Here is a 24,561-nt window from a genome sequence, read left to right as displayed (position 1 = left end):
CTTCCTCCCAAAGACCCCCGAAGACGCCCCCCAGGAGGCAATGCGCAGGTGCAAAGAGGACATAAACTGCTGACACCAGCCTCTAGAACTAACCCAGCCTCACTCATGCATATGTATGTTTGTGTTCTGTAATCCAATGAATATGTATATCCACACTCGATAAGTTTCTGGTAAAATGTGCAGTGGGTGTGCAAGCTTTGTGGAGAAATCCCCTTGCACCCCGGCCGGAGTAAAACATACCTGCTGTATAACTCTATTCAAGTTGTAGAGTCTGTTTCCGCAAGTCACTAGACTTCAGGTGAGCAGGGTTGGACTTAGGCAGGGGGAGCAGGCAGGAGGGATCCATGGCAGGCCGCTCTGGAAGGTGCAGGAGCTGAGGAGAGCTGGCAGACCATTAAGGAGAGCATCCTCCAGGCAGAAGAAGGGTCCAGCCTGCCTGGAAGGCAGACAAGCAGGTCTGTTAGGACTTGGCTAAAAGGGACATCGTGGCAGAACTGCAGCGCAAACATGCAGCACACAGGGGTGGGAGAAGGGACAGAGTGCAAAGGAGGAACTACTGCAGATTGCGCTGCGGACCTGTGCTGGGGCAGCAGCCACCAAAGGCCACCCGCCCCCGAGGAGAAGGAGCCCCTCTTGTCCCTGGGGAGGAAGCTGGGCACTCCTGAAGCCTCCCAAGTGGTCAGTGAGTCACTTTGTACAGCGGCATGTAGGTAATTCCGTCTTCTGCAAGGGAGGGCAATTTGCAACACTCCCTTTTTCCTGAAATACTGAAAAAAAGCCATCCGATATTCTGTATATTTCTGTCACACCCTCCCATTCCTCTCCTGCTTTTTTCAGTCTTCTTTTTTCTCTTAGAAGCTTCTTTCTCCTCCTAATTTCTATCACTGTTTCCAGCATCTTTCTCACATTTTTGCCACACCCATTTAAAAAAAAGCCCCAAATGTTAAATGAATCCAGTATCTAAGCAATATTTACCGTACTGTTTGCCACTGTAGTCTATTCCACTTACAATTTTTCCTCGTTAGTCAGCCACTACTTTGCATTGAACAAAGGTTTTTACCACCCGGCCTTGAGTGCTATCCACAGCTTTCTTGATGTGATTATATTTCTTTCTACTATTCGTCACTGAACGTCTCATTTTAGTGCATATTACATTGCACTAAGTTCACCAGTGCTGGATTAAGCCGGTAATGGAGTTGTCCAGGGACCATACTATGAACTCTGTCTTGGCTTTGTCTTGCCCTGGACCACCTAAAGAACGTACAGAAGTTCCCATCTCACTGATTGCTGCTTTTTGTTGCGTGTTGTTCGGGGTGGGGGTGGGGTGGGGGGAGTGTTACCAATTTAAAAAGAAGGCATTTGTCTTCCTGCCTCGTTTCACGTCTCTTTGAATCTATAAAAGCACTTTGCATCTCATCTGTAACTGTATGTCGTTAAACAGCCTTTTGTGGTGGACTTTGCCAGAAGCTTTGGAATCTGCAAATAACCGTGACAGCTTGTTCCCCTTCTCCCCGCCGTTGTTCTGATTACCAGTGAATTCCTGCTGAAGAACACCCAAGTGCACGTGGCTTGCGTGACAAATTTTGAAGGAGATGAGGAGTCAGTAAATTATTTCAGAGAAAACATTCCGTTTCAGCCAATCCTGAGGATTTCCTGGATTCCATTTGAATTTTCTGGATAGTTTCAGCTGACAAGAAAAAATGGAATGGACTTTTTTTCCCTCCAAATTATCTGGTGGAATGACAAAGAGCCTTTAATCTTTGGTTTGCAGAGACCCCAGCAATATGGCCTCAGCAAGAACCACACAGGAAACACCTGTCTAGTCTGGTCATGTCTCTACTTCCTCCTTGCTGCGTGCCTGGACTGCAGCATCCTCATTTCTCCCTCCTGTAAGACAGGGAAAATAAAAGCATTATTCAGAATGCAGGGGAAATACTTTTCTTCTGCTTTCTAAAGAATCAGGAAGAATTTTCCAAATTTATCTCATGGTTGCTGCATTATATATGCAATGATGTTTGCATTTTCATGTAGTACATCTTCAAAATTTGTGGTATTTTTTGCAAAATGTGATTCTGCAAAGCTGGAAATAAGTATGTTTTACCATGATGCTTAAAACCACTGTTTTATAGGATGTGTTTGTTAATTTCAGACACTCCCCAGACATCATACGCATCTGAATATATTCAATTTGCATCGGGAAATAGGAACTAGGGAGTGAACTTGCCTGTGAACTTTAAATTGAGAGGCTGTGAAAGGAAAGAACTCACGTTTGATTGTAAACACTGCACAAGACTGGAAAAAACCTTTCTGAAACAGCCAGTTTTGAAGAAAAGATGAATATATCATTCAATTTCATATTCGTCACAAATGTTCGGAGTTTCCAAACTCCTCTTTTTTGTGGGAAATATGTTTCTCTGTAACTGCCAGTTAAAAGGTCAGTTTTAGTCCAAATCTTGAGATGGTAAAAGAGGATAAATATTGAAAAAGGAATCAGACGTGTAATCTAATCAAGTTACTGTCACAAACAGTACTTCACCTACGTTATCACTTTAAGGAGGATGCTTTTTTTTCTAAACAGAAACAGAAAGATCTTTGATGATAAGAACCTAATAAAAAATAACTGATACCACTTTTTCATAGTGAAACACATCAATGAGTCTTGACTTCCCAGAAGTTGATGTGGGGAAAGCATAAATATAAATAATAAAACTCCAAGCAGATGTTCAAAGCATCTAGAAGGGGCAATGGGAATTTATAAAGAAATGCAGTTTTAGTACAAGTGCTCTGCTCTCACCGTCATTTAAGTACGTTAGTGCAGAATGTATTTATTAAAGAAAAAGATTTTCAAAAAAGTAAAGCCTTTTATGCAGATGTGATTGAGAAAATTCCTGAAGTAATTCTCAGTAGTGCAAACAAAACAACTGGGAATGATGCTGCAGCTTTTACTTACCAGAAAGAGTAGTAAAGGTCCACATGTGAAACCTGTGGGAAAAAATAAGGAACAGAAATGAAACGGAGAGTTACTGTGGAAATTCTATGTGTGTATGTTTAAATTCAGTTCTGGGGAGCTGTGAACACCTCTGCATGCTTGGCTTTGTCCGAGAGAGCGATTCTGTTGTAAACCCACAGAGCACAGGCGCAGTCCTGCACTGCCGAAGCGCGGGGAATTCTGCCCTCGGTTTGAGCAGACGTTGTAAGCTGAAGCTGGATCTCTTCAGCAGCCACCCCGTCGTCAAGCTCTGCAGGCACACAGTGACCCCCAGCCCAGGGCGATGGCTTGGCTGTTTGTCGGGAAGAGGTGGCCACACTGCGTGACCCCCGGGGCAGGGAAGAGGTCCCATGGGAAAAGGCGGTAATGCCGTATTGGTGTTTGTCCACAAGCAGCCGATCTTTGCCTGTGGAGCAGGTTTCTGGAAGACCGACCCCCTGGGCCTGTTTCCAGGCCCAGCACCCAGCCCCAGCTCAGGCTGTGCCCCAGCTGCCCTGCTGCAACACACCCCGTCCCTCTGCACATCCGAACTGCAGGCGAGGCAAGCTGGGAACAGGACGGAGGGGTGGTGCTTCAGGGAAACAGTCCTCCAGCCAAGGCAGAGAGCGGCCGCCCGCCTTTGGTCTGTCCGCGAGTAGGCAACCAAGGCTCAGGACCGTTTATTTCCAGGATTATTGCTGGCTTGTTGAACAAAAGCTCCATTTCAAATATCCTACCGCTATTTCTTATGATTGAAAAATGCTAAAGACCTGTTTCTGGAGGACTAGCAATATGTTAATCTCTCTATAGAAAGAATTAAGTCTGTACACCCACGGGATGCATATACAAACTCCTGAGGGGAAGAATTCCAAAAGGGGAAGAGTCTTAGGCTAAATTTGAAAAGATACTTAAATGCCATAACTAGTCTTCTTTGATGATTGTTAGTGGATCACAGAAGATAATAAAATACAGCTGAAGTTCAATTTAAATGGCAGAGAAATGGAAAATTCTGTTGGCCTGGAACTCATTGATTTGATAATAACCTGAGACCCGTTGGAAGTAAGACCTGAGATGGCAACAGATAAACCAGTCTAATCTCCGGAAAAGCCTCTGAGAAATACACCCTCTGACGGATGAATCAGGGCTTCAGGACAAGCTGTGGTAGACACTGTGGAAGTTGCAGCAGCCTCATGAAGGGGAAGGTGAGCACAGCACCAGGAGGAGGAGGAGAAAGCATCATGGGGGGCGATGACAGCAATGCCAGCCGCACTGCGTGTAAGGAGAGACTGAGACTTCTCATGCAGTTTTCATCATTTTATTTTCCTTCTTTCATGATGAGGCTACTAACAAGTGCCTCCAAGTCCCCTTGGGGGCTGGCACACACCCCAGCTGCTGGCCCGGCCCTGGTTTCGCCGGCTCCTGGCCACCCTAGTGTCACTGGCAGCATAGCCGCTTGTGGGCTGAAGAGTCCTGGGAGCAGCTGGCCTTCCTCTTGGGGCGGCACTGGGGCCCCCCAGGTGAGTAGTCCCTGCCCTGGCCAGCAGCGGAGGGACCTGCCACCTCCTGCCCTCTGGGGTCGGGGGCAGGAGTGTCCCCCGGGGCTGCCGCGGGGCCAGGGGTGGCTGTGGGGCTGTGCTCTCCCAGGGGCTCCAGCTGCCGTTTGAAGCGCTCCCTGCACCGCTCTGCCACGACGGCGACCAGCCGGCGCACAAACGTCACTGTCTGGTGCTGCAGGAAGGGCTGCAGCTTCCGCACCAAGGCCACCCTGTCCAAGCCGTAGCGGCACAGATGGGTGACAATGGTGGCCTGTGCCACATCCACCGCCCAGCAGTACTCCCTGTACATCTCCAGGAGCTGCTGCCTCAGCCAGGGCATCAGGGGCTCCAGGATCTCCCTGCAGTGCCTGAAAAGGCCCACCCAGACATGGGGCAGAAAGCCACCCACGGGCACTGGGTCCGCAGCCCGCTGCTCGTCCTGGTGGCCGGCAACCGATGGACGGGAGGGGCGCCGCCGGATAGTCATCTCCAGAAAATCTTCCTCTGACCGCACAGAGTAGATGATGGACTTGACAGTCTGCCTGCAAAGGGGAGCATGATGCTTTCCTCTTGACCCACCACACAATGCAGCCCAGGCAGAACTGGTGCAGACAGGGGTCACATGAGAGACGCAGTCTTGGGTCTTGTTGCAGATGGGGCAGCTCCAATCGCTCTCTTCAGCCATGTTGGCTTGTTGCGGCAGGCAGGGGAGAGCTGAGGAAGAGGAGCTGCTCCCGCTCGCTGGCGTCACACGCTGCAAAATGGAGACAGGTCCCGGTCACTTACTGTCCCGGCGATGGGAGGGGAGGAAGAAATGTCCAGGCCCCTGGCGAAGGACACCCTCCGGCTCCCCGAGCCCCTTCGCCCGCCCCGGGGGGACGCTCCCCCGCACAGCTCACCTCCGCTGCCGCGAGCGCGCCCGGCGGTGCCCGGCTGCCTGACCCAGGCAGGGCCGGGGAAACACAGGGGATGGCTCCGGGATGGGCACCGAGACCTGCCGACAGCAGCCCCCAGAGCACCACCCAGCACCCGGAGCAGCCTCGCTCGACCCTCCAGACCTCGCAGACACGCTCGGCAGGAGTCCAGGCAGGAGCCAGACTGGGCCGGGCGCAGGCAGAGCCTGCAGGGAGGGACGTGAGGTCACATTCCATCGCTCGCTGACGTCACAGCCCACCGCACAGTGACGTGGCAGTGGGCCGCCTGTCTCCATGGCGCTTGCCCGTGTCGGGGCCTGGCTGGCACTGGCACTTGTGCAGATGGAAAATGTAACCGTTCCCTTATTCCTTGGACGTAGAAACGAGCCACTCTTCTATGGCTTGTACCTGCTCCATTGCAAGCACAAGTGGTCTAGAGAAGACACAGCTGAAGCGCGGCAGATGAGAAGAAGCCGTCAGTAATCCATGTGAGGAGGCTCGAAAGCAGAGGCACAGTTTGCACAGAAAATGCCCTGGTTATGGCAGAAACACAGTTCTCACTGTCAGAGATTTGTGGAGAGTTGCTCGTTACAGGGAACTGACGCCCAGAAAGGGTTTCTCCGTGTTCCTTTCCCTGGTCATCACATACAGCTTCAGTTAAATTTAAATGGCAGCACAATGGAAAATTCTGTTTGCCTGGAATTCCTCCATTTGATAAGCTGGGAGACACGTTGGAAGTAAGACTTGAGATGGCAACAGCTGGAATAGTAAAATCTCCTGAAAAACCTGTGAGAAATCGACTCTGACGAGTCGGGGCTTCAGGGGAAGCTGTGATGGCCCATGTGGCAGTTTCAGAGCTGTTTGTAAGAGGGTTTAGCACCAAGTAGAGAGGAATACTTTCTAAAAAATGGTGGATTTGAAAAGGATTATTGGATTTGCCAGGTTATGCCAAGCTTTGAGAAACAGTTAAAGCCTGGCTTTAACACCCTGCTTTCTGCATTTCCAGACTCTGGCCCGTGGATCACCCCACCCGCCTCCAGCTCGCAGAGGGAGAGATCCTGGTGCTCCTTTTTGGGGTAACACTGGCTGTGAAACCAGTGCTGGCACCTGTGAGATCTGAAACCTTGCCACGGTACCACATTCCATAAACAGCCTTTGTTTTACCAGGCAGCAACGTTTTGGCTTATTGTGGCAACTGAGGCACAGACTCCCTATGAAATCCAGAGAGAAAAAGAGAGTTTATTGTTACAACGGTACATACTTATGCTCTCGGATGCTGTTGGTAAAGCTCTTACTTCATAATTAGCAAATCAGCAATTAGACAGCTATCAACCTTTTCTCCTACCAGCATCAGACCACTCTAACACGCGATGTGCAGACCAATCACCCTCTCGTTCACACGCTGTTCTCGCGGTAGCATCTCCTGGCAGTTCAGTACTTTTCCACAATTTAGTGTTGCAGCTGGCCGTTGTTTTTCCCTGCCACCTTGGCATAAGTCAACAGCCTCTTATCTTTTTTCCAAGGCCTGTTTTTCATCAAAGCCTAGCACTTTCTCACAGGCTGTGCAAGTCTGCCAGGCCAATGCCTCCCACATTTCCCCCACACCTAGAATTAACCTCCTACAGAATTTGCACTGCTTTCCTGCGATTTCTGCGTTGGTCACGATTTGAACGTGGTCGGAGCCAAACTCCACGCAGCCGCTCGCTCACCCTCCCCCCATCCAGGGAGTGGGGGAAGAGAGTGGAAGGACACAAGGAAAACTCGTAGGTTGAGATAAAAACCACCAGTTTAGTGATTGTAATAAAACAAAACAATAACAATAGTAGAAAGTACAAGTGGGTAATGCACAATGTGATTGCTCACCACCCACCGACCGACACCCAGCCCGCTCCCGCCCAGCGATCCCGACAGAACGAAGATCCTGTCGTCACAAAACTGGAAGCGAGAGAGAACGCACCTGCTTTATATCCTGAGCATAACGTCACGGGATATGGAACACTCCAATGGCCAGTCTGGGCCTGGCACTCCGGCTGTACCCGCTCCCAGCTCAAGAAAATTAACTCTATCCCAGCTGAAACCAGGGCACTGTTGTAGCAGATTAAACATACTCTGTGAGTGTGGGAGAGAACTGGGCACAGGCGAGCAAACACCTCAGGTGACCGCAAAGGAGAGATGGGGCAGTCTGGAGTGTCTGTCGGGATCAGAGCAGAATGTCCAGGGGCCATGCCGGGGTGTGTGAACCCTCTGGGATGAGCCTGAGGGTACAGGAATGTCCTGAGGGGACACCCCAAGAGGAGCCATGGCCCAATGGCGATCTGGGTCCCTACCCCCCGCAGCGGAACCCTGCCCCACCCGGCCTGGGTGACGGGTCACAATGTGACCCCCTTTGTGACACGCCTCCGTGTCACCCCACGGCACCGTATATAAAGCAGCGCAGCCCCGCAGTGTCTGACAAGACGGGGAAGGGACAGGGCAGGAGCGCAGCGAGGACACTCCTGAGCACAGCCCACATCTTTCCCCGCCGCCCCTGGCGTTTCCCTTAAAAGCTCAACCCCCCCACCGTCCCTCAACCACTTTTCTCCATTTTTGAGGATGGCAGAGAGACACCCCAGCTGCGCCACGATGGTTTGGGAGGAGGTGGGTGCTCCCCAGGAGAGCAGCTCTCCACCAGAGCCCTGCGAGGTGTCCACAGCCCAGCCACTGCAGATCGGTGAGTAGAGGGCTCCCCGGGGCTGGCTCCATGCCAGGACCCCGTTTCCTCAGCATGGTGACATTTAAAGTTCTCTTCGCCTTCTGGGAGGCTTGTTGGCGAAGATGGCGTGTCCTACTGACGCTTCCTTGTTTCCATGTAGGCGAGACACTGCCAGAGGAGAATTCAGAGCACTCAGAGCTCCAACTAGGACGGGATTCTGAGAGCTCTTTGTTGCTTTCTTCGCTTGACAGCAGCGACACAACAATGGTAACGAGCTCCCCCCTCACAGGGACCCTTGTCCGTGGCATCGGCTGGTGCGAGCGAAGGGACCCAGGGATGGTTGAGCTGCTCAGCCAAGCTCAGCGTGACACATCTTCCTCCCCCCATCCCTCCTCCTGTAGGTGTTTGGCGAATACCTCCAGCCTTCTCAGAGGATGGACGTTCTCCTCGTGGCCATCGAGGCCATGATGGCAGACGATGTCGACGTCAGGCAGATGGGCAGAGACATCGTGGACATGGCTGTGAGAGCCCCTGCATCCTGGCTGTTGGATGTAAGTGACCCGTGGCTGGACTGTCCTTCCATGTCAAGACGTGTCAAGTCTTGTTCTTCCCTCCTGCCCTAACCCGGCTCGCTCAGGCACCCAAAACCATTTCAAGGAAGCAGGAAGGGATGGGAACGGCAGCACCATTCTTACCCATGTCCCCTCCAGGTGCCAAAAATCATGAGATACATCCACAAAAATGTGGAGCACATCCGCAGGAAGTCAGCCCAGAAAAGACTGGACTCACTGCTGCTGGAGCTGACCAAGTGGAGCCCCAGGGAGGTGGTCAGGAGCCTTTTGAGGATATCTCCTACATGTGACAGGTATCGGCCTCGACAGCTTTGAGGGCTCGTTCCCCACAGGGAGAGTGGCCCAGAGACTGCCAGACCCACGGAAAACTGCAGGATATCTATCCCTGAGGAGCAGGGCTCTCCATCCCACCACGCTTCCCCCTTCAGCCAGAGCTGGCCAAAGCGGAGCCCCTGCCCCATGGGGAACAGAACCTCACCCCCCTCTGCCTCCCCGGGCACCCCAAAATGAGGGGGATGGGCAGGGCTGGGGTCCGGAGGAGCCGAGGCAGCTCTGCTGACCAAGTTTGCTCTGGCTCGCAGGGCTGCCATGGCCATGTGGGAGGTGATGATCTCCGTGCCCTGGACTTTGGGGAACGTCTTGATGGAGCTGTTCGACGTGCTGCAGGACTGCCGGGTGCGCAAGGTGTTCAGCTCTGTCACGGAGGACGCCTGCATCTACCCATTGTCTGTGAGTGACCCACGCTCAGCCCCAGCGCTCTGCCCTCCTCCGCCTCCTCCTCCTCCTCCTCCTCCTCCTCCTCCTCCTTCTCCTCCTCCTCCTCCTCCTCCCCCTGCTCAGCACCAGCCAGACCCCTGTGCCACACGCTCGGGCCCACCCCATGTTGGTGTGGTCCCACTAAGCCTGTCCCGGCACAGGCAGCACTCTGCCCTCCCCCCTGCCTGCATCCCCCTGCCCAGCTCTGCAGCCTGGAGACCCCGGAAAGGGGCAGAAACCAGAGTCAAGGCAGTTACTGGTACCAGGTCAGAGACATGGGGACTCAGGTGGCTTCAAGGGGAGAGGAGACACTTGCCGTGGACCGTGCTGGTGTGGGGGAGGGAGCCCTGCAGCTCTGCTGGTCTCTCACCACTGTCTCCATTTTAGCTCCTGGCCTATGCTGACATTGACGCGGAGGCGTTTGCTGCCCTGTACAAAGCCCAGAGGTACCTGAGGCGTCCCAGCCCGGTGATGCTCTCGCTGGTGCTCACGGGCCTTGTCACCCTCTCAAAAACACCTGAAACGGTGAGCGGGGGTGGGCAAGGGGAGCCACATTGGCAGCCGGGGGCTGGGGCGGTGGGGGGGTCTTTCACTGCTTCACAAACAGGCAACGGTGTGTTTCGTACAGGCCAGAAAACTGACGGTGCTGCTGCCTGACGTGCTGGAGACCCTGACGGATGCCAACGCCGATGTCAAGACCAAGGCTCTGGTGTTGTTCATCAACATGATGGGTCACATGAAGAGGGAAGAGGCCAACCTCATCTCCCTGAGGCTGGCGGAGAAGCTGCTGCCCCTCTTCGATGATGTAAGGCTGCCATGGGAGCCTGAGCCGAGGCAGTGGCTGCAAGATGGCTGCCCTTCAGTGCGGCCATGCGGGAAGCATTTGGGCAGGGATCCCCCCCCTTGCTGCTCTTGCATAGCCTTCCAGGGCTCTTCCCCTCCCCACTCCTCTTCCATGGCCTTCCAGGACTCTTCCCCTCCCCGCTCCTCTTCCGCGGCCTTCCAGGGCTCTGGGGCCATTGAACTGCAGCTGCAGATCTGGCCGACGGCTCCTGCATTCAGGATCTGACCCCGGAGCAGCTCCTCTCCCATCAGCTGCGCTAAGGCCCCTGCAGGGTGCTGAGCTCCCTCTGTCCTCTTCCCTGCCAGGAGTCCAACCGGCTGCGGGAGGTCTCCATCCGCCTCTTCAAAGATGTGATAAAGACTGCGGTGGGGAGAAACAAGAAAAAAATGGTGAAGAAAGTGCGGAGTGCCCTGCTCCCACTGTTCTTCCATATGAGCGACGTGGTCGAGAACGTGGCCAAGGTGCAGTGACCAGCGACTGGTGTCGCGGGGAAGGGTGTGCTGGCACCACGGGGGTGGCCTGGCCATGAGGGACAATGGGAATGTGTGTCACCGCAGGGTCCCGCTGCACTGGTCCCACCGCTGCAGAGGTGGCTGGGGAGGTGGGGTCCCCCCCAGCCCAGAGGAAGGGTCCCTGCAGCCCCAGCACAAGCAGGGCCAGAGAACCTGGCACGGACATTTCCCTGCTCAGCAGCGGCCCGTGGCCACACGAGTCCCCACGGGTTTTGTGCTTTGAGCCCCAATTCCTGTCGCCCAGGGCTGTGCCCATAGATGCGCAGGAGATGAAGGGGCCTGGCCCTGCATCCCGGGATCAAAGCTCTGCTTGCCTGGAGCCTGGGTGGGAAGGAGCTGGGGCAGCCCCTGCTGGAGAGCCAAGGGTCCCGCTCCCGGGGGTGCCCATGGGATGGGCTGCCGGCTCCGTCCTGCCTCCCTCGCTGCCCCACACCCCCTGTGCCTGTCCCCATCGCAGGCAGCACCTCGGGGGGATCTCTGTTCTGCCTGAGGGAGTGCTGCCCCATGTCCCTGCCTGTCCCCTGCCTGCCCCCCCCATCTCAAAGCCAGGCCCAGAGGAGGAGGATGCCAGGTCTCCTTCCCTGGGCTCTGGTGCCATCTCCCAGCCTCTGCTTCTCCGCAGGCTTCCCGGGACACCCTCAGCGCCTGTGGAGAGTTCCTGGGCTGGAGGAAGCTCAGCTTCCTGGCCGAGACATGGCAGACACACCGGATCGGAGAGTGCTTGGTGAGGACAACCCCCAAACCCCAGGGCCGGGCTGGACGTGGGCTGCGTGCCTGGGACAGGGGCCACCCCTGGGGAGGGCTGTGCCGCTCTGCATCGCTGCCCTGCTCCAGCCCGGCTGCTCCAGCTGCATCCTCCTTCCCTGCCCTCCAGCACGCAGCCCCCAAGGGCTCTTCTCCAGGAGACCCAGCCCATCTGGGCCCTGGCAGCGGGACGGAGGGGTCTCAGCACCCCCAGCCCCCTCTGCCCACGGCTCTCTCTGGCCCTCCTGGCTGGGAGATGGGAATCACCGGGAGGGAACGGGGGTGCGGGCAGGAGGGACTGGTCCGGACGGCCGCGGAGGGTCCGTACCAGCCCCGTGCCCTTGTTCTCCCTCAGATAACACACGACAGGAGCAGGGTGGATGAGTATCTGCTCCAGAGCCTTCCCTACCTGAAGGACCGTCAAGCCACCCTGCGAGAGGTGGCCATCACTTTCATTGGTGAGTCCCCAGGGACCCATTTCTGGCCACCCAGCCCCAGTCCCCACTGGTGGGGCTCGCTGGGGGTCTTGCTGAGTCCCACCGCCCTCGGGAGCTGTCCTTGCCGGGGGACAGCCCTGCCGAGGGGTAGCAGGGCTCTGACATTAGCTCTGTGCCCCAGGGCTTGCTGTGCGGGGCCGGAGGACCCTCAGGCGGGAGAAGCTGTCACAGGTCTGCGACGGTGAGTAGGGGACAGAGCCCGGGCAGGTGCTGCTGTGCCCGGATCCGCTCCAGGAAAACGCTCCGGGGGCAGACGAGCAGTTTCAGGAGGTTTTTTTCAAGAGCAGTTTCAGAAAGTTGTTTGTGTCTTGACACATAGGTTAGCATATCTCTTCTAGTAAGGTCTTGAAACTGGAGGAATTTTGTTTTGTCACCAGAAAGGAAGGGAATTTGTGGGGAAAGAACAGCCGTCTCTGTCCTGCCCCTTGCCAGGAGGCTGATGATGTCCAGACTCCACATTGTAATGCTCAGATCAATACACGGGCTCGTTGAGGCCGCACACAACTCTAGACTAGCTCGTACGGCAAACGAAAGAAAGACTCTGTGGCCTGGCCCAGTCCTGAGCTCTCTTGTGTGTCGGGGGCACACGGGTCATTCCTGAGCAGCAGCTTCAGCCGCTCTGGTTGTCTCACCAGCTCCTCCCGGCCAGGGAAGGAGATGGATGGGGCTGGCATGGGCTGGACGGGGGTCCTGGGGGTCTCTGTGGGCAGTGGGGGTTCACGTCTGCTCTGTTCCCTTCTCTCGCAGCGCTCCTGCCCTTGAGGAAAGACTCTGAACTCTACATCAGTTCCCTGGCAGCCGAGACCATCTCCGTCCTGACAGCAGAGCATAGCCCGTTACCAAGATGGAGCCTGCGGTCGCTGTGCTGCTGGCTCTGCTGAGCCTCGGAGAGACGAAAAAGGCTGTACTGGAATAATTTTTTTTTAAATAAAGCTGGAGCCACAAGCTGCTGGGACTCACTCCATAGTGTCCTTCCCAGGGGACCACCCTGAGTGTGCTGAGCAGGGTCCACCCCGGCCTCTGCCGCTGCCCCCGGGACCGCACACCCGGACCCAGGTTATCCCACGAGACCACAAAGCCCGGAGAGGAGGAGGAGGAGGAGGGAACCTTTAGCCCATCCCACCCCTCCCGAGACATCTCAGGGCACGGAAACGCACCCGTGCGCCAAGCTGGCACGTCGCCATTTGTCCCAGCACCAAAATCCTCTCTTGTACTGGGGAGCTGGGCTGGTTTTGACTGGGCACTGGTTAGTTGCTAGGACATTTTGGGGTCAAACTGGGGGATTCTGGGGTCCAAAGAGAATTTTGGGGTGAAACTGTGAGACTTTTGGGGGTGCTGGTGCAGATTTGGGGGTAAAAGTAGGAGATTTGTGGGTAAAACTGGGAGATTTTGAGATTCAAGATAGATTTTGGGATGAAAAATAGGGGGTTTGGGGGTGCTGAGGCTGATTTGGTGTCAAACTGGGAAATTCTGGGATCAAAGTGGGAGATTTGGGAGTCAAAAATGGGAGATTTGAGGGTCAAACGTGGGAATTTTGTGGTAAAATTGGGGGATTTGGTGGTGAAGCAGGGATTCTGGGGCCATGGACGATTTTGGGGTGAAAAGGGGCTTTGGGGGTCTCACCCCACAGCATTCGGGTGAGGGTGGCCCCAGTGATGGTGGCAGCACCATCCCCCAACCCCATGGGCCTGGAGCACCCCCCGGGGTGGCCAGGGAACCCATCAGAGTCTGCACAGCACCTGCCCAGTGCTCCCAGTCACCCCCAGTTATTACCTCCCAGTAATCCCCACCTGCCCCACCTCCCTCCCAGCTACTTCCCAGTCCTTCTCCTTAACCCCCAGACACCTCCCAGTAGTCCCCCACCATATTCAATTACCAGTGACCCCCAGCCCATCTCAGTGCTCCCAGTTACCACCCAGTTACCACCATCTACACCGCCTCCCTCCCACTTACCTCCCAGTCTCTCCCAGTGCCCCCCTGGCTCCTCCCAGTAGCCCCCAACCACCTTCCAGTTTCTCCAGTCCTCTCCCATGCCCCCAGTTCATCCCAGTGCCTCCGAGTCCCCTCCCAGTAGCCCTCAGCTGCCTTCCAATTACCTCCCAGTACCCCCCCAATCCATCCCAGTACTCCCAGTTACCATCCAGTTACCTCCCAGTACCCCATGCCCACACTGCCTCCCTCACAGTTACCTCCCAGTCCCCCCAGATCTTTCCTAGTAGCCCCCACATGCCTCCCAGAGCCCTCCAGTCCCCTCCCAGCACCCCTTCTGGTGATCTCCAGTCCCCTCCCAGTAGCACCTGGAGTGCCTCCCAGCACTGGTACTGGAGGTAGTTGGGGCTGATGCTCTCGGGGTACCCCTGGGGCAGCAGCACCCTCTGAGGGGGGACACATGGAGGGGGGGTCAGGTCCCCCTGGGACCCCCAGAGACCCCAAATCACCCCTGTGACACCTCCAAACCCCATTTCCCCCCCTCCAAGTCCCTCCAAAACCCCCTTAGCCCCCACCCAGATCCTACTGGTCCCCCATTATTCCCAAGATTCCAATGGTCCCAAGAACACATGGGGACCTCTAAGTCACATGGGGACACTGCAGGGGGGGGGACATGAGGACACTGGTGGGCCCCCAGGGCACCCCCTGTCCCCACAGAGGTGGTCCCAGGACACTGGGAGACACTGGGGGTGACACTGGGGGACCCCCAAGCACTCCCACATCCCCACAGATTGGTCCTGGGACACTTGGGAACACTGCAGGGGGGACACGGGGACAGCGGTGGACCCCCAGGTCACCCCCTGTCCCCATAGGGAGGTCCCAGGACACTGGGGGGTGACACGGGGAAAGTGGGGGGCCACCAGGTCACCCCCTGTCCCCAGCATCAGGGTCCCAGTGGGGTCACTGTGCAGACTGGGGGCACTGTGCCACCACCTGGTGGTCCTGTTGACTTTCCCAACGGAGGAGGGGGGTGGCTGTGGACTGTCCCAGGCTCTGATCTGGGGGGGACAGTGGGGGAGGTGGTGGCAGAGGGGAACAGTTTGGGTCCTGGGGTGGGGACACCCATGGGGGTCCCAGTGTCCCCTTGGTGTCACTGGTGGGGGCAGGGACACCATGATGTACTTCTGGACGCTGCCGGTGACAGTGGCACTGGGGACCGTGGGCACTGCTGACACCAGTTTGACCACAGGCTGGACACTGGGGACAGTGGTGGCCGTGGGCACCGGGGAGGGGCTGAAGGTGGTCACCTGGGGGGCAGGGGCAGAGCGTGGGGCATAATCCTCTGTCCTGAGTGTGATTCCCTTGTTTCTTACTTTCAGCTGCAATGGCAGGAAAGACTCTCTGAGCCTGATCGGTGAATTCAGTACGACGTCAGCTGAAGGACCAGTGAATGCATCGGGTGGATCCCACACCCCCTCTGAAATACCAGCTAGTATTCAGTACAGACTCCCTCTCTAGTCGTGTAAAGCTCATTGGTAATCTCGCAGCGTTCCCAGGGGGCTCACAGGACCTTCCCAATGAGGCGATCCCGCCATGGACATCCTTGACTGCAACAAAGGGGATGTTCCTGGGTTGAAAATCTGCCCAAAGGCATCAACTGCTCTTGGATTAAAGGAATCCATAAGCCAATCTCCTGTCTTATCCCTGCTTGTGAAGGAGGCACAAGGCACAAGGCAAAATTATGTTTTTGTGCTGGGCAGCTGACTTTGCATCAGAGGATGCTGCCTGATGACAAGGTAAAGTCTGTAAAACGGGATTAAAAATTAATATTATTAATATTCTGGTGCTCTGTTAATTCCAGCTTAATTCCATTAGTTCAAATTATTAATTCCACAATAATCCTAAAGTTGTCAGTTTACACACTACATGTAAGTATTACCATAAAGCAAAAGATGTACCAGGAGAAGGGGGAGAAAGCCGCACCCAGAGACGGGGTCAGGGAAATAGGAATTTATTTTCTTGGACTTGAATAAAGCCCTGCTGCAGCCCTGCTAGTGCTGCCGGCGGGGCGGCCTCTTGCAGGGCTGGGGAGAGTCCTGGGGGCCGGGGGCCCTCCTCTTCGGGGGGCGCCTGGGCCTCCCACTGGAGCGGTCCCTGCCCCGGCCGGGAGCGGAGGGACCTGCCGCCGCCGCCTCCCCCGGCTCCTCCTGGGGCTGCTCCTGCTCTGCCGGGACGGGCGCAGATGGGGGGCAGCTGGGACCCCCGTGGAGGGCGGCCTCTGACGTGCCGCCTTCCTCCTCCCTGTCAGATCTCTCAGGGCTGCTGGGGGAGGTCGCGTAGGTGTTGGCAGTCCCGCACCGGGAGCTGCTGCAGCCGGAGTTGGTGGGGCTGGAGCTGTCCTCAGAGCTGTCGTCCTCCTCCCCCACAGCCGGGGAGCACGGCAGGGTCCAGAGCTCCTCGCTGCAGCTCTCGATGGCGTCGATGATGCCACGGACCAGAGGGGCTGCGTGTTCCCCGAGGACAGGCTGCAGCTCCCGGACCATGGCCTCCGCAGCCGGGCCGCAGACGCACAGGGCGTGCAGGATGTTGCCCTCTGCACACTGTACCTGCCACCACTGGGACCCATAGATCGCCTCCAGCTCCCGGCGCAGCCAGAACAGCATGGGATCGAGGAAATACTCTTGAGTTTGGAAAAAACTTGCCCAGCCCTCAGGCAGGATGCCACCCACGGCCTCTGGTTCTGCAGCCCCCTGCTCATCTGGGGACAGTGTCCCCTGCGGAGAGGATGGAGGGGAAGCCACGGGGCGATGGGGGCTGTTTTCGGCCGGGTGGCTGGGAGCTGTGTCTGCCTGGCTGCTGGCTTCGGGCGACCCTTGGAGGAGCGTGATGGCACACTCTCGATAGCCATTGCCTCCCGGCACAGCGAACCGCACCGACTCCACCGGTCCCCTGCAGAGCGGGCACTCTGCCTTCACATCTGCCCACCGCAGGATGCAGCCCAGGCAGAACCGGTGGCAACAGGGCATCACATAAGCGGCGTCATCTCGCTCGTCGCGGCAGATGGGGCAGATCTGCTCTGACTCCATGGCCACGTTCACGCGCTGCAGCAGGGTGGGGAGCGCTGAGGACGACAAGCTGCTCCCGCTCGCTGGCGCCGGTGACGCGAAAGGGTGTCCCTGCTGCAAAAGTGAGAGTGGCCCCGGTCACTGGCTGTCCCAGCGAAGGGAGGGGAGGAAGAAATGCCCAGGCCCCTGGCGAAGGACACCCTCCGGCTCCCCGAGCCCCTTCGCCCGCCCCGGGGGGACGCTCCCCCGCACAGCTCACCTCCGCTGCCGCGAGCGCGCCCGGCGGTGCCCGGCTGCCTGACCCAGGCAGGGCCGGGGAAACACAGGGGATGGCTCCGGGATGGGCACCGAGACCTGCCGACAGCAGCCCCCAGAGCACCACCCAGCACCCGGAGCAGCCTCGCTCGACCCTCCAGACCTCGCAGACACGCTCGGCAGGAGTCCAGGCAGGAGCCAGACTGGGCCGGGCGCAGGCAGAGCCTGCAGGGAGGGACGTGAGGTCACATTCCATCGCTCGCTGACGTCACAGCCCACCGCACAGTGACGTGGCAGTGGGCCGCCTGTCTCCATGGCGCTTGCCCGTGTCGGGGCCTGGCTGGCACTGGCACTTGTGCAGATGGAAAATGTAACCGTTCCCTTATTCCTTGGACGTAGAAACGAGCCACTCTTCTATGGCTTGTACCTGCTCCATTGCAAGCACAAGTGGTCTAGAGAAGACACAGCTGAAGCGCGGCAGATGAGAAGAAGCCGTCAGTAATCCATGTGAGGAGGCTCGAAAGCAGAGGCACAGTTTGCACAGAAAATGCCCTGGTTATGGCAGAAACACAGTTCTCACTGTCAGAGATTTGTGGAGAGTTGCTCGTTACAGGGAACTGACGCCCAGAAAGGGTTTCTCCGCGTTCCTTTCCCTGGTCATCACATACAGCTTCAGTTAAATTTAAATGGCAGCACAATGGAAAATTCTGTTTGCCTGGAATTCCTCCATTTGATAAGCTGGGAGACACGTTGGAAGTAAGACTTGAGATGGCAATAGCTGGAATAGTAAAATCTCCTGAAAAACCTGTGAGAAATCGACTCTGACGAGTCGGGGCTTCAGGGGAAGCTGTGATGGCCCATGTGGCAGTTTCAGAGCTGTTTGTAAGAGGGTTTAGCACCAAGTAGAGAGGAATACTTTCTAAAAAATGGTGGATTTGAAAAGGATTATTGGATTTGCCAGGTTATGCCAAGCTTTGAGAAACAGTTAAAGCCTGGCTTTAACACCCTGCTTTCTGCATTTCCAGACTCTGGCCCGTGGATCACCCCACCCGCCTCCAGCTCGCAGAGGGAGAGATCCTGGTGCTCCTTTTTGGGGTAACACTGGCTGTGAAACCAGTGCTGGCACCTGTGAGATCTGAAACCTTGCCACGGTACCACATTCAATAAACAGATTAAAGTCTTTGTTTTACCAGGCAGCAACGTTTCGGTTTACCATTTCCCCCACACCTCGAATTAACCCCCTCCAGAATTTGCTCTGCTTTCCTGCGTTTTCTGCGTTGGTCACGATTTGCTCCTGTCCCAGAGCAGGCAGAAACACCCCGCAGAGACACAGTCCCGGTGCTGTGAGCTAACGGCACGCCAGCCGGGCCAGGAACGTTTACATCACAGATTACCCCGAACGGCCCGAGCCTCCGCTCCCTTCCTCCCCACGCGCTGCCCTCTGACCCACACTCGCTGCTGCCGCATCTCCCACACGTGGCACTTGCCTCACCTCAGCCACCTACGGCCGATTGGGCTTTCCCGTGTGGGGACGGATTCCCGTGCAGGTCACGGCAGACAAGACCACAGACAATCAATATGATTGGAAGTCAAGCTCAAACTTTTATTAGCAAGCAAGCCCTTATAGACCGCTGTGCCTTCTAAAAATAGCAGCAAGCCCTTACAGACTGTTGTGAATGCTTATTTCTAAAGTAGCTCCCCTCGGTACTTTCCACAAACACTGCTACCCGCACGTAGCCAGTAGATAAGTTCCTGCTTTTGCAATTCCAAAAGGTCCCTTCTTTATCAGTTTCTTCCTTAACGAGCACATTCTTTTCTTCTGGCCTTCTTGTAACTATTTCTTGTTTTCAGATGTCGTTAATCTTCTGACCCGAGTGCTGGATGTACTTTTCCATTGTCAGTGTGGGCAGAAAGTTCAGTAAACCAGCATGCACACCCACAGCTGCTGCTGTCGGGCTAGGATCTCCAAGCTTCGTCGAGGCGCCTGCAGAGAGAGGAGACTGATGAGGGCCCCCTGAGGCTGAGTGCGAGGGTGTGGGGCAGCGCCGGGCACCCCGTGAAGTGTGGGCCCCCGGCTGCACGTGGGAGCCGTGGGTACAGAGAGCTCTGTGCAGAAAATGGGGTGCCCCTCACCCCTCGGCTGGGGCTCTGCTGGCCTCCCCTGGGCTCGTCTCCTCTCGGCCCTCACCATCCTGACCTGCCTGCTCTGCACGTGCCGGGAAGGAGACCTGACCCCAGCAGAGCGAGGGGACCAGAGCTGGGCACGGCCCTGCGCGGCCAGGAGAGCCTCCTGTTCTCCTGGCTCCTGGTGCTGCCAGAGACCAGCACTCGGCTCCCCTGCCCGTCCCTGCCCAGACAAGGGGCAGCCTCGGCTCTCGGGGAGGGGAGGGGCCCTCCATCCTCTCTTCAGAACACTTATCCAAAGAGATGCAGACCTCTGCACAGACAAAACCCCCGGGGGCCTGTGCCGAGAACACGCACGCTGGCAGCGTTTGGGTGCAGGTGGGACAGAACGACCCTCCTGCTCCAAAGCCAGGCTGAGAGCTGGGAAGGTTCATCATCACGGTCGGAGCTGCCGGGACACCTTGGCCGAGGGGAACACGTGTGGTTTATGGCATCACCTAACAGGGTGATTTCCGCCGGGAGGTTCACTGGCAGGGAGATGTCACTATTGCGCTGCTCCCTTTCCATGGCAACGCCCTTCCTCACTGCTCTTCTTCCTGACCTTGCCCGGCCTACCTCTGTCACTGGGTCTGCTCTTGGTGGGGCAGGGTCGCTTTAAGTAACACTTGCAACAGGAAGAAGGGGTTTCAGAAAAGAGTGCCCATGAATTGAGAGGGCAGCTCCAACTTCTTGCAGCAGAAATCTCAGTAGAGTTTGGCCAGCGACTAACTCGGCACTCCAGAATACCCCACCTCTACATGCTTCATGGCTAATACAACAGCCATCGGAGACAGAAGTTTGGCAACACTCACCGTTTTCTCTTCCTCCACACACAGATCACACAGCAGAAGACCATCCCAAGCAGCATGGAGCCCAGGACTGCCAAGGCCCCTTCCACGCAGTACTTGCGGAAATTCATAGGATCCGCGGCATTTGCTCTTCCCTTGCCGTCCGTTCCTGGAGGAACAATTCTGTGCGTTAGTGTCCTGCACACGACTGGTCATCTCACAGGAGGTCTGACACGGCCAGGGCCAGTTCCTTCTCACTTTGTCAGCAACTCTGAGCCAGTGACTGTCCTGGGGCTGCAATGTTTCCTCGGTTTCAGCAGAAGAAAGGCAACTCCCAAAGCCATTGCACATCAGTGCACTCTGGAGCGTCCCTTTCTCCTCTCAGCTTTGCTTACACTCTGGGGGGGCCATAATCGAGTCTCCCAGTGTCAGGGGTTTGCTCTCCTTTCTTGGCCACCCTTCCCATCTGCGCACAATTCCTTTGGCACTTCCCACCATCAGTCTCCGAGGCTTGCTAGTGCTGCTGCACGGAGGCCCCCTCTGACCCTTTGGGACAAGTCGTCCCTCTGAACTGAAGTCATCGGGCCAGATGGAGAGCGCGTGGGGGAGCACAGCAATCGCCCCTTTGAGCGAGAGGGACAGAAAACATCCCTGCATCAGGGAGTGCCCCCCCAGCTCTCCCTCCCCAGCCCAGCACCCACACCCCGAGGGGACAGACTCGGGCCCTCTCGGCAGACGCCTGAACCTCGCTCTCCCTCTTCGCCTTTTCCCCAGCGTGGGCACTGCTCGTGTGCCTCCAGTTTTCAGGACTCGTCTCCCACTTACGGCCCCCTGCAAGACTGCTCAGTACCTGGATCGTTTCGAAGAAATTTGTAGACCCTGTCGTGGTGGGCTTCCCCGGGGCTGAACAGCACTGCCAAGAGTCAGAGAAAGGAAATGCCTCAGAGAAAGGTCACGGCTCAGGCACAGAGGGTGCGGAAGGATGGTGCAGGTTCCCTCTAAGCCTGTGCCCGATCTCTCAGTGCACCCCTTCGGCCCTCAGGTCACAGGAGGGATCCCCCTCTGCTGTGCCTGGGGCCTCCAGGCACCCACAGCAAGCTCTGGGATGCAGGTGTTGCGGGAGGCCCATTCGATTAAGAGTCACATTTCCCATTGTCTGCTGAGCGTGGCTGAGATGCTCTTGTTCCCAAACTGGCAAAGTCCTGAAATTCCTGTGATGGGCTGTGCTGGGAGGTGAGCGTCTGTCTGAAACCAAAAAACTCCACACCCCAGAGGTGACAGTCCTCCTCAGAGCTTTTAAAACACTTGCTCTGCACTAACAGTTGTGGGCTGTGCTGCTGACAGGGTGTGCAGTAGCGGGCACTGGGGGAAGAGCCTGCAGACAGGGAGAGGTTTTGATGTATGACACTGGGTGACCCAAGGACAGCAATTACCTTGCACGCCCGCTGATTGCATTGCCCCTGTTCTTTCAGCAGAGGCGGGCACCGCCTGGCTGCCTCCTTCCCCAAACACCTCCTTCTCCATAGACTCACGGTCCATCCCTTTAGAAAGAAAGAAGGTCAGATTAAGTAGAAGTAACTGTTCCTCATCAGCATAATGATGCCTTCAGAGGGCAGTACTTCTCCAAATACATTCACAATGCTCAGAAACAAGGCCTGGACGTTTGGGGGTGCACCTAGTCACTAGTCCAAACAAGGTGTCAGTCATGGAGAAAACTTTCAGCGCTACACCCTTTCCAGTTTACCAGCAGACAGCAAATCCTGACCTGCCCAGAGACTAGCAGACTGCACGTGGTCTTGTTCACGTTCCACTTAGTGCATTTTGGCAAACTGCAAGGTGATGGCAGGTTACGTCCTTCAGAGAGGACAGGAAGATGCTGTAGCCAGTTGAGCTGGGGAAAGAGCTTTTCCGAGCAGCACTTCCCACAGTCCCCCAAAACAAGAGGAAAACCACCAGCCAGTTTTCTAAAGCACAACTAGAAGCAGAGAGCTAAACCACCCAAGACTGAATTCACAGCCCTTCCTTTTCGCTGCCTTCAAGTCAGGTGTCCGGCCTCATGCTGGGTGTCCAGCTTTCACCCGTCCCTGACACCGAGGCGTCACCGAGAGGCCTCAGACATCAAGGAGAACAACGGGGCTGGACCAGGCTCTGAAGCTGGGGCTGCTCCGATGCTGGCCAGGGCAGGCCTGCAGCCCCGGCAGTGCCTGCTGGTCTCAGCGGCCCCCAGCTGCCTGCGCATCCTCTGCGCTCTCCCCTCCGGCGACTGGCAGGGTGCTGCCCTCTCAGCACTGAGCAGCCATCAGCTCCTCGGCAAGTCCCTCACGCACTCAAGGCGTGAGTCCCACCAGCTCCTGACAGCTAGACACCACCGTCTGCCCAGATCAGCTCTGGCCCCAGTAAGGCTGTAACTGGGGCAGCAGCTGTTCCTGGGGTTCAGCTGGAACCGCAACTGCCAGCAGAGGCTCGACCATCTCTGCAGCTCGCCAGCGCCCACAAGGCCTGAAACTGAGCGTCACTGCAGTGAGGCTCTGAGCCGCCCCTTCCTACTGTGCAGGCTACGGCTTGTCCATCCACACATCTAAAACCTCAGCTTGACAAGGCTTCTGCTTAACAGGGACAGACACTCACCCTGGGCTGGCATGGTCCTGTCCAGCTCCTTCAGAATTCCCTGGACGACTTCTGAGGCCCACTGGGAGGATTTTCCCATTTCAGCGTTATACTTTGCTCTTTGAGGACCTGAACGGAAAGTCCAAAGTTAAATTTGTCACAAATACAATACTGAAAACGAGTGCTTCGTCTGTGAAGTCAGTCAAGACTGACTCCTCACCCCAGCGACGCCAGGGAAGCTCCAGCGCAGGATCCAGCTGAGAATCTGGAAAAGTCCTCCCTGTACCCACATCTGCAACCAAACACCCACGAGAATTTCCATCACGCACGGTGATACACACCGCCAGGACTGAGCAGCAGAACATACGAGCGGATCACGCAATGACGCTGCACACACAGTGCAGGTCCACGTTCTCACAGCCGCGAGAGACGCCTCGCTCACATCTGGGCTTTGAGCCGGCGGCTCTCAAAGGAAGTCAAAAGCCGTGACGTACCCGTGCGATCTCCCTGAGCGTCCGCCCTGGAACCCAGCTGGGAAGCTGCAGAGCCATCGCCTCCAGCCACGTCTGTGAACAGACAGAACAGAGAAGCTCCCATGAACTATTTCAATACACCTCTGCAGGTCTGAACGGCCGTGAAGGCAGTTCCAACACGGGAGTGCTCCGTGGCACTCAGCTCCCCCCTCCATCAGGAGCGTTGTGCAGACAGGTACTGGGTGCCTGGACCAGGCGGATCGAAAACAAAACATGCACGGAGGTGTTGGGAGAAAGGAGTCCCTGGAGCTCACACCAGCTCTAAACTCAACCCCAACAAGCCCACCGCTGGCCTTGCAGCAGGCACTAGAAGCAGCGCAGGGCCAGAGAGGCTGGCACAGACACCTTCGGAAGGCAGAGTGCTCACAGCACCCACTCCCTCCCTGCTCCTCTTCTGCACGGCTGAGTGTGGGCCAAGAGAGAGTTAAGTGAAATTTCACACGAACGGAATATGAAAACCTAAGTGCTCACTCATTCAAGGGACATACCTGTGGGATCACCCTGAGGACCCCGGAGAAGATCCGGCTGAGCAGTTGGGTGGCTGTTGGCTTCGGGCACAGCTGTAATCAAGCACGTTCCCATTAGAGGTTGTGAGCTCCTTTCCCAGTGACCTGCAGTGACTGGAGGGGGGCAGGTAATGCCATGGGACCCAGACGTGGGTGGAGATTTCCAGAGGTGCAGAGGGGCCGGGGTGACCTGTTAGCTGCACCTGGAGGCTTTCAAAATACTGTTTCCAGGCCCTGTGCAACAGCCCTCAAGGACCAGATGGACAAACATATGGCCCCTGGGGATTTCTTCCTGGGACACGTTTTCTGGGCGGAAAAGGCGCCCACGTGAAAACATTATTGTTCACGTATCTGTTGGAGAAGAGCCCAGTGGCCAGGGAGAGGCTGCCCTGGGCTGTGGGCTGGGGCTGTGTGTCCCATGGCGACCTGGGCTCGCCTGGGGAGAGAGTTGCAGGGCTGGAGCAGGAATGCTCCTGTTTTCCCCAGTGGACATCTCCCCAGGACAGACGTCCCCGAGGCTGAAAGCTGGGGTCCAGCTGGGGAGCGGCAGAGCCACAAACCTGCTGGACGTGGCTGTGCCCGGCCCGGGGAAGAAGTGCTCCCGCGGGCTATTGCCCGGCTGCTGCCGTGCTGCCGGGCCCTGACACACAGACCGGGGCAAGGCTGCCCGGGGCAGGTGGC

The 24,561-nt window shown here is 56.6% G+C and overlaps 2 protein-coding genes across 2 annotated transcripts; one reads left to right on the top strand and one right to left on the bottom strand.

The window, feature by feature from the left end:
* Window positions 1-8,373: 8,373 nt before the first annotated feature.
* LOC141936142 (maestro heat-like repeat-containing protein family member 7) lies at window positions 8,374-12,967 on the top strand. The gene is made up of 11 exons (XM_074852863.1): window positions 8,374-8,448; window positions 8,511-8,660; window positions 8,820-8,974; window positions 9,263-9,410; window positions 9,825-9,962; window positions 10,066-10,242; window positions 10,587-10,742; window positions 11,416-11,517; window positions 11,893-11,995; window positions 12,156-12,215; window positions 12,782-12,967. The coding sequence occupies exons 1-11, from the start codon at window positions 8,374-8,376 to the stop codon at window positions 12,913-12,915; spliced, it is 1,398 nt and encodes a 465-aa protein (XP_074708964.1). The 3' UTR covers window positions 12,916-12,967.
* A 5,898-nt stretch (window positions 12,968-18,865) lies between these two features.
* LOC141936417 (uncharacterized) lies at window positions 18,866-23,988 on the bottom strand. The gene is made up of 7 exons (XM_074853338.1): window positions 23,863-23,988; window positions 23,336-23,407; window positions 22,863-22,970; window positions 21,668-21,775; window positions 21,085-21,147; window positions 20,259-20,403; window positions 18,866-19,267 (listed from the first exon to the last, which is right to left on the bottom strand). Exons 1-7 carry the CDS (start codon window positions 23,954-23,956, stop codon window positions 19,240-19,242), a joined length of 618 nt encoding a protein of 205 aa, XP_074709439.1. The 5' UTR covers window positions 23,957-23,988; the 3' UTR covers window positions 18,866-19,239.
* Window positions 23,989-24,561: the final 573 nt, after the last annotated feature.

Source organism: Strix uralensis, chromosome 32, assembly GCF_047716275.1.
Source record: "Strix uralensis isolate ZFMK-TIS-50842 chromosome 32, bStrUra1, whole genome shotgun sequence".
Taxonomy (NCBI): Eukaryota; Metazoa; Chordata; class Aves; order Strigiformes; family Strigidae; genus Strix; species Strix uralensis.
This window is presented reverse-complemented; position numbering and strand designations above follow the sequence as displayed.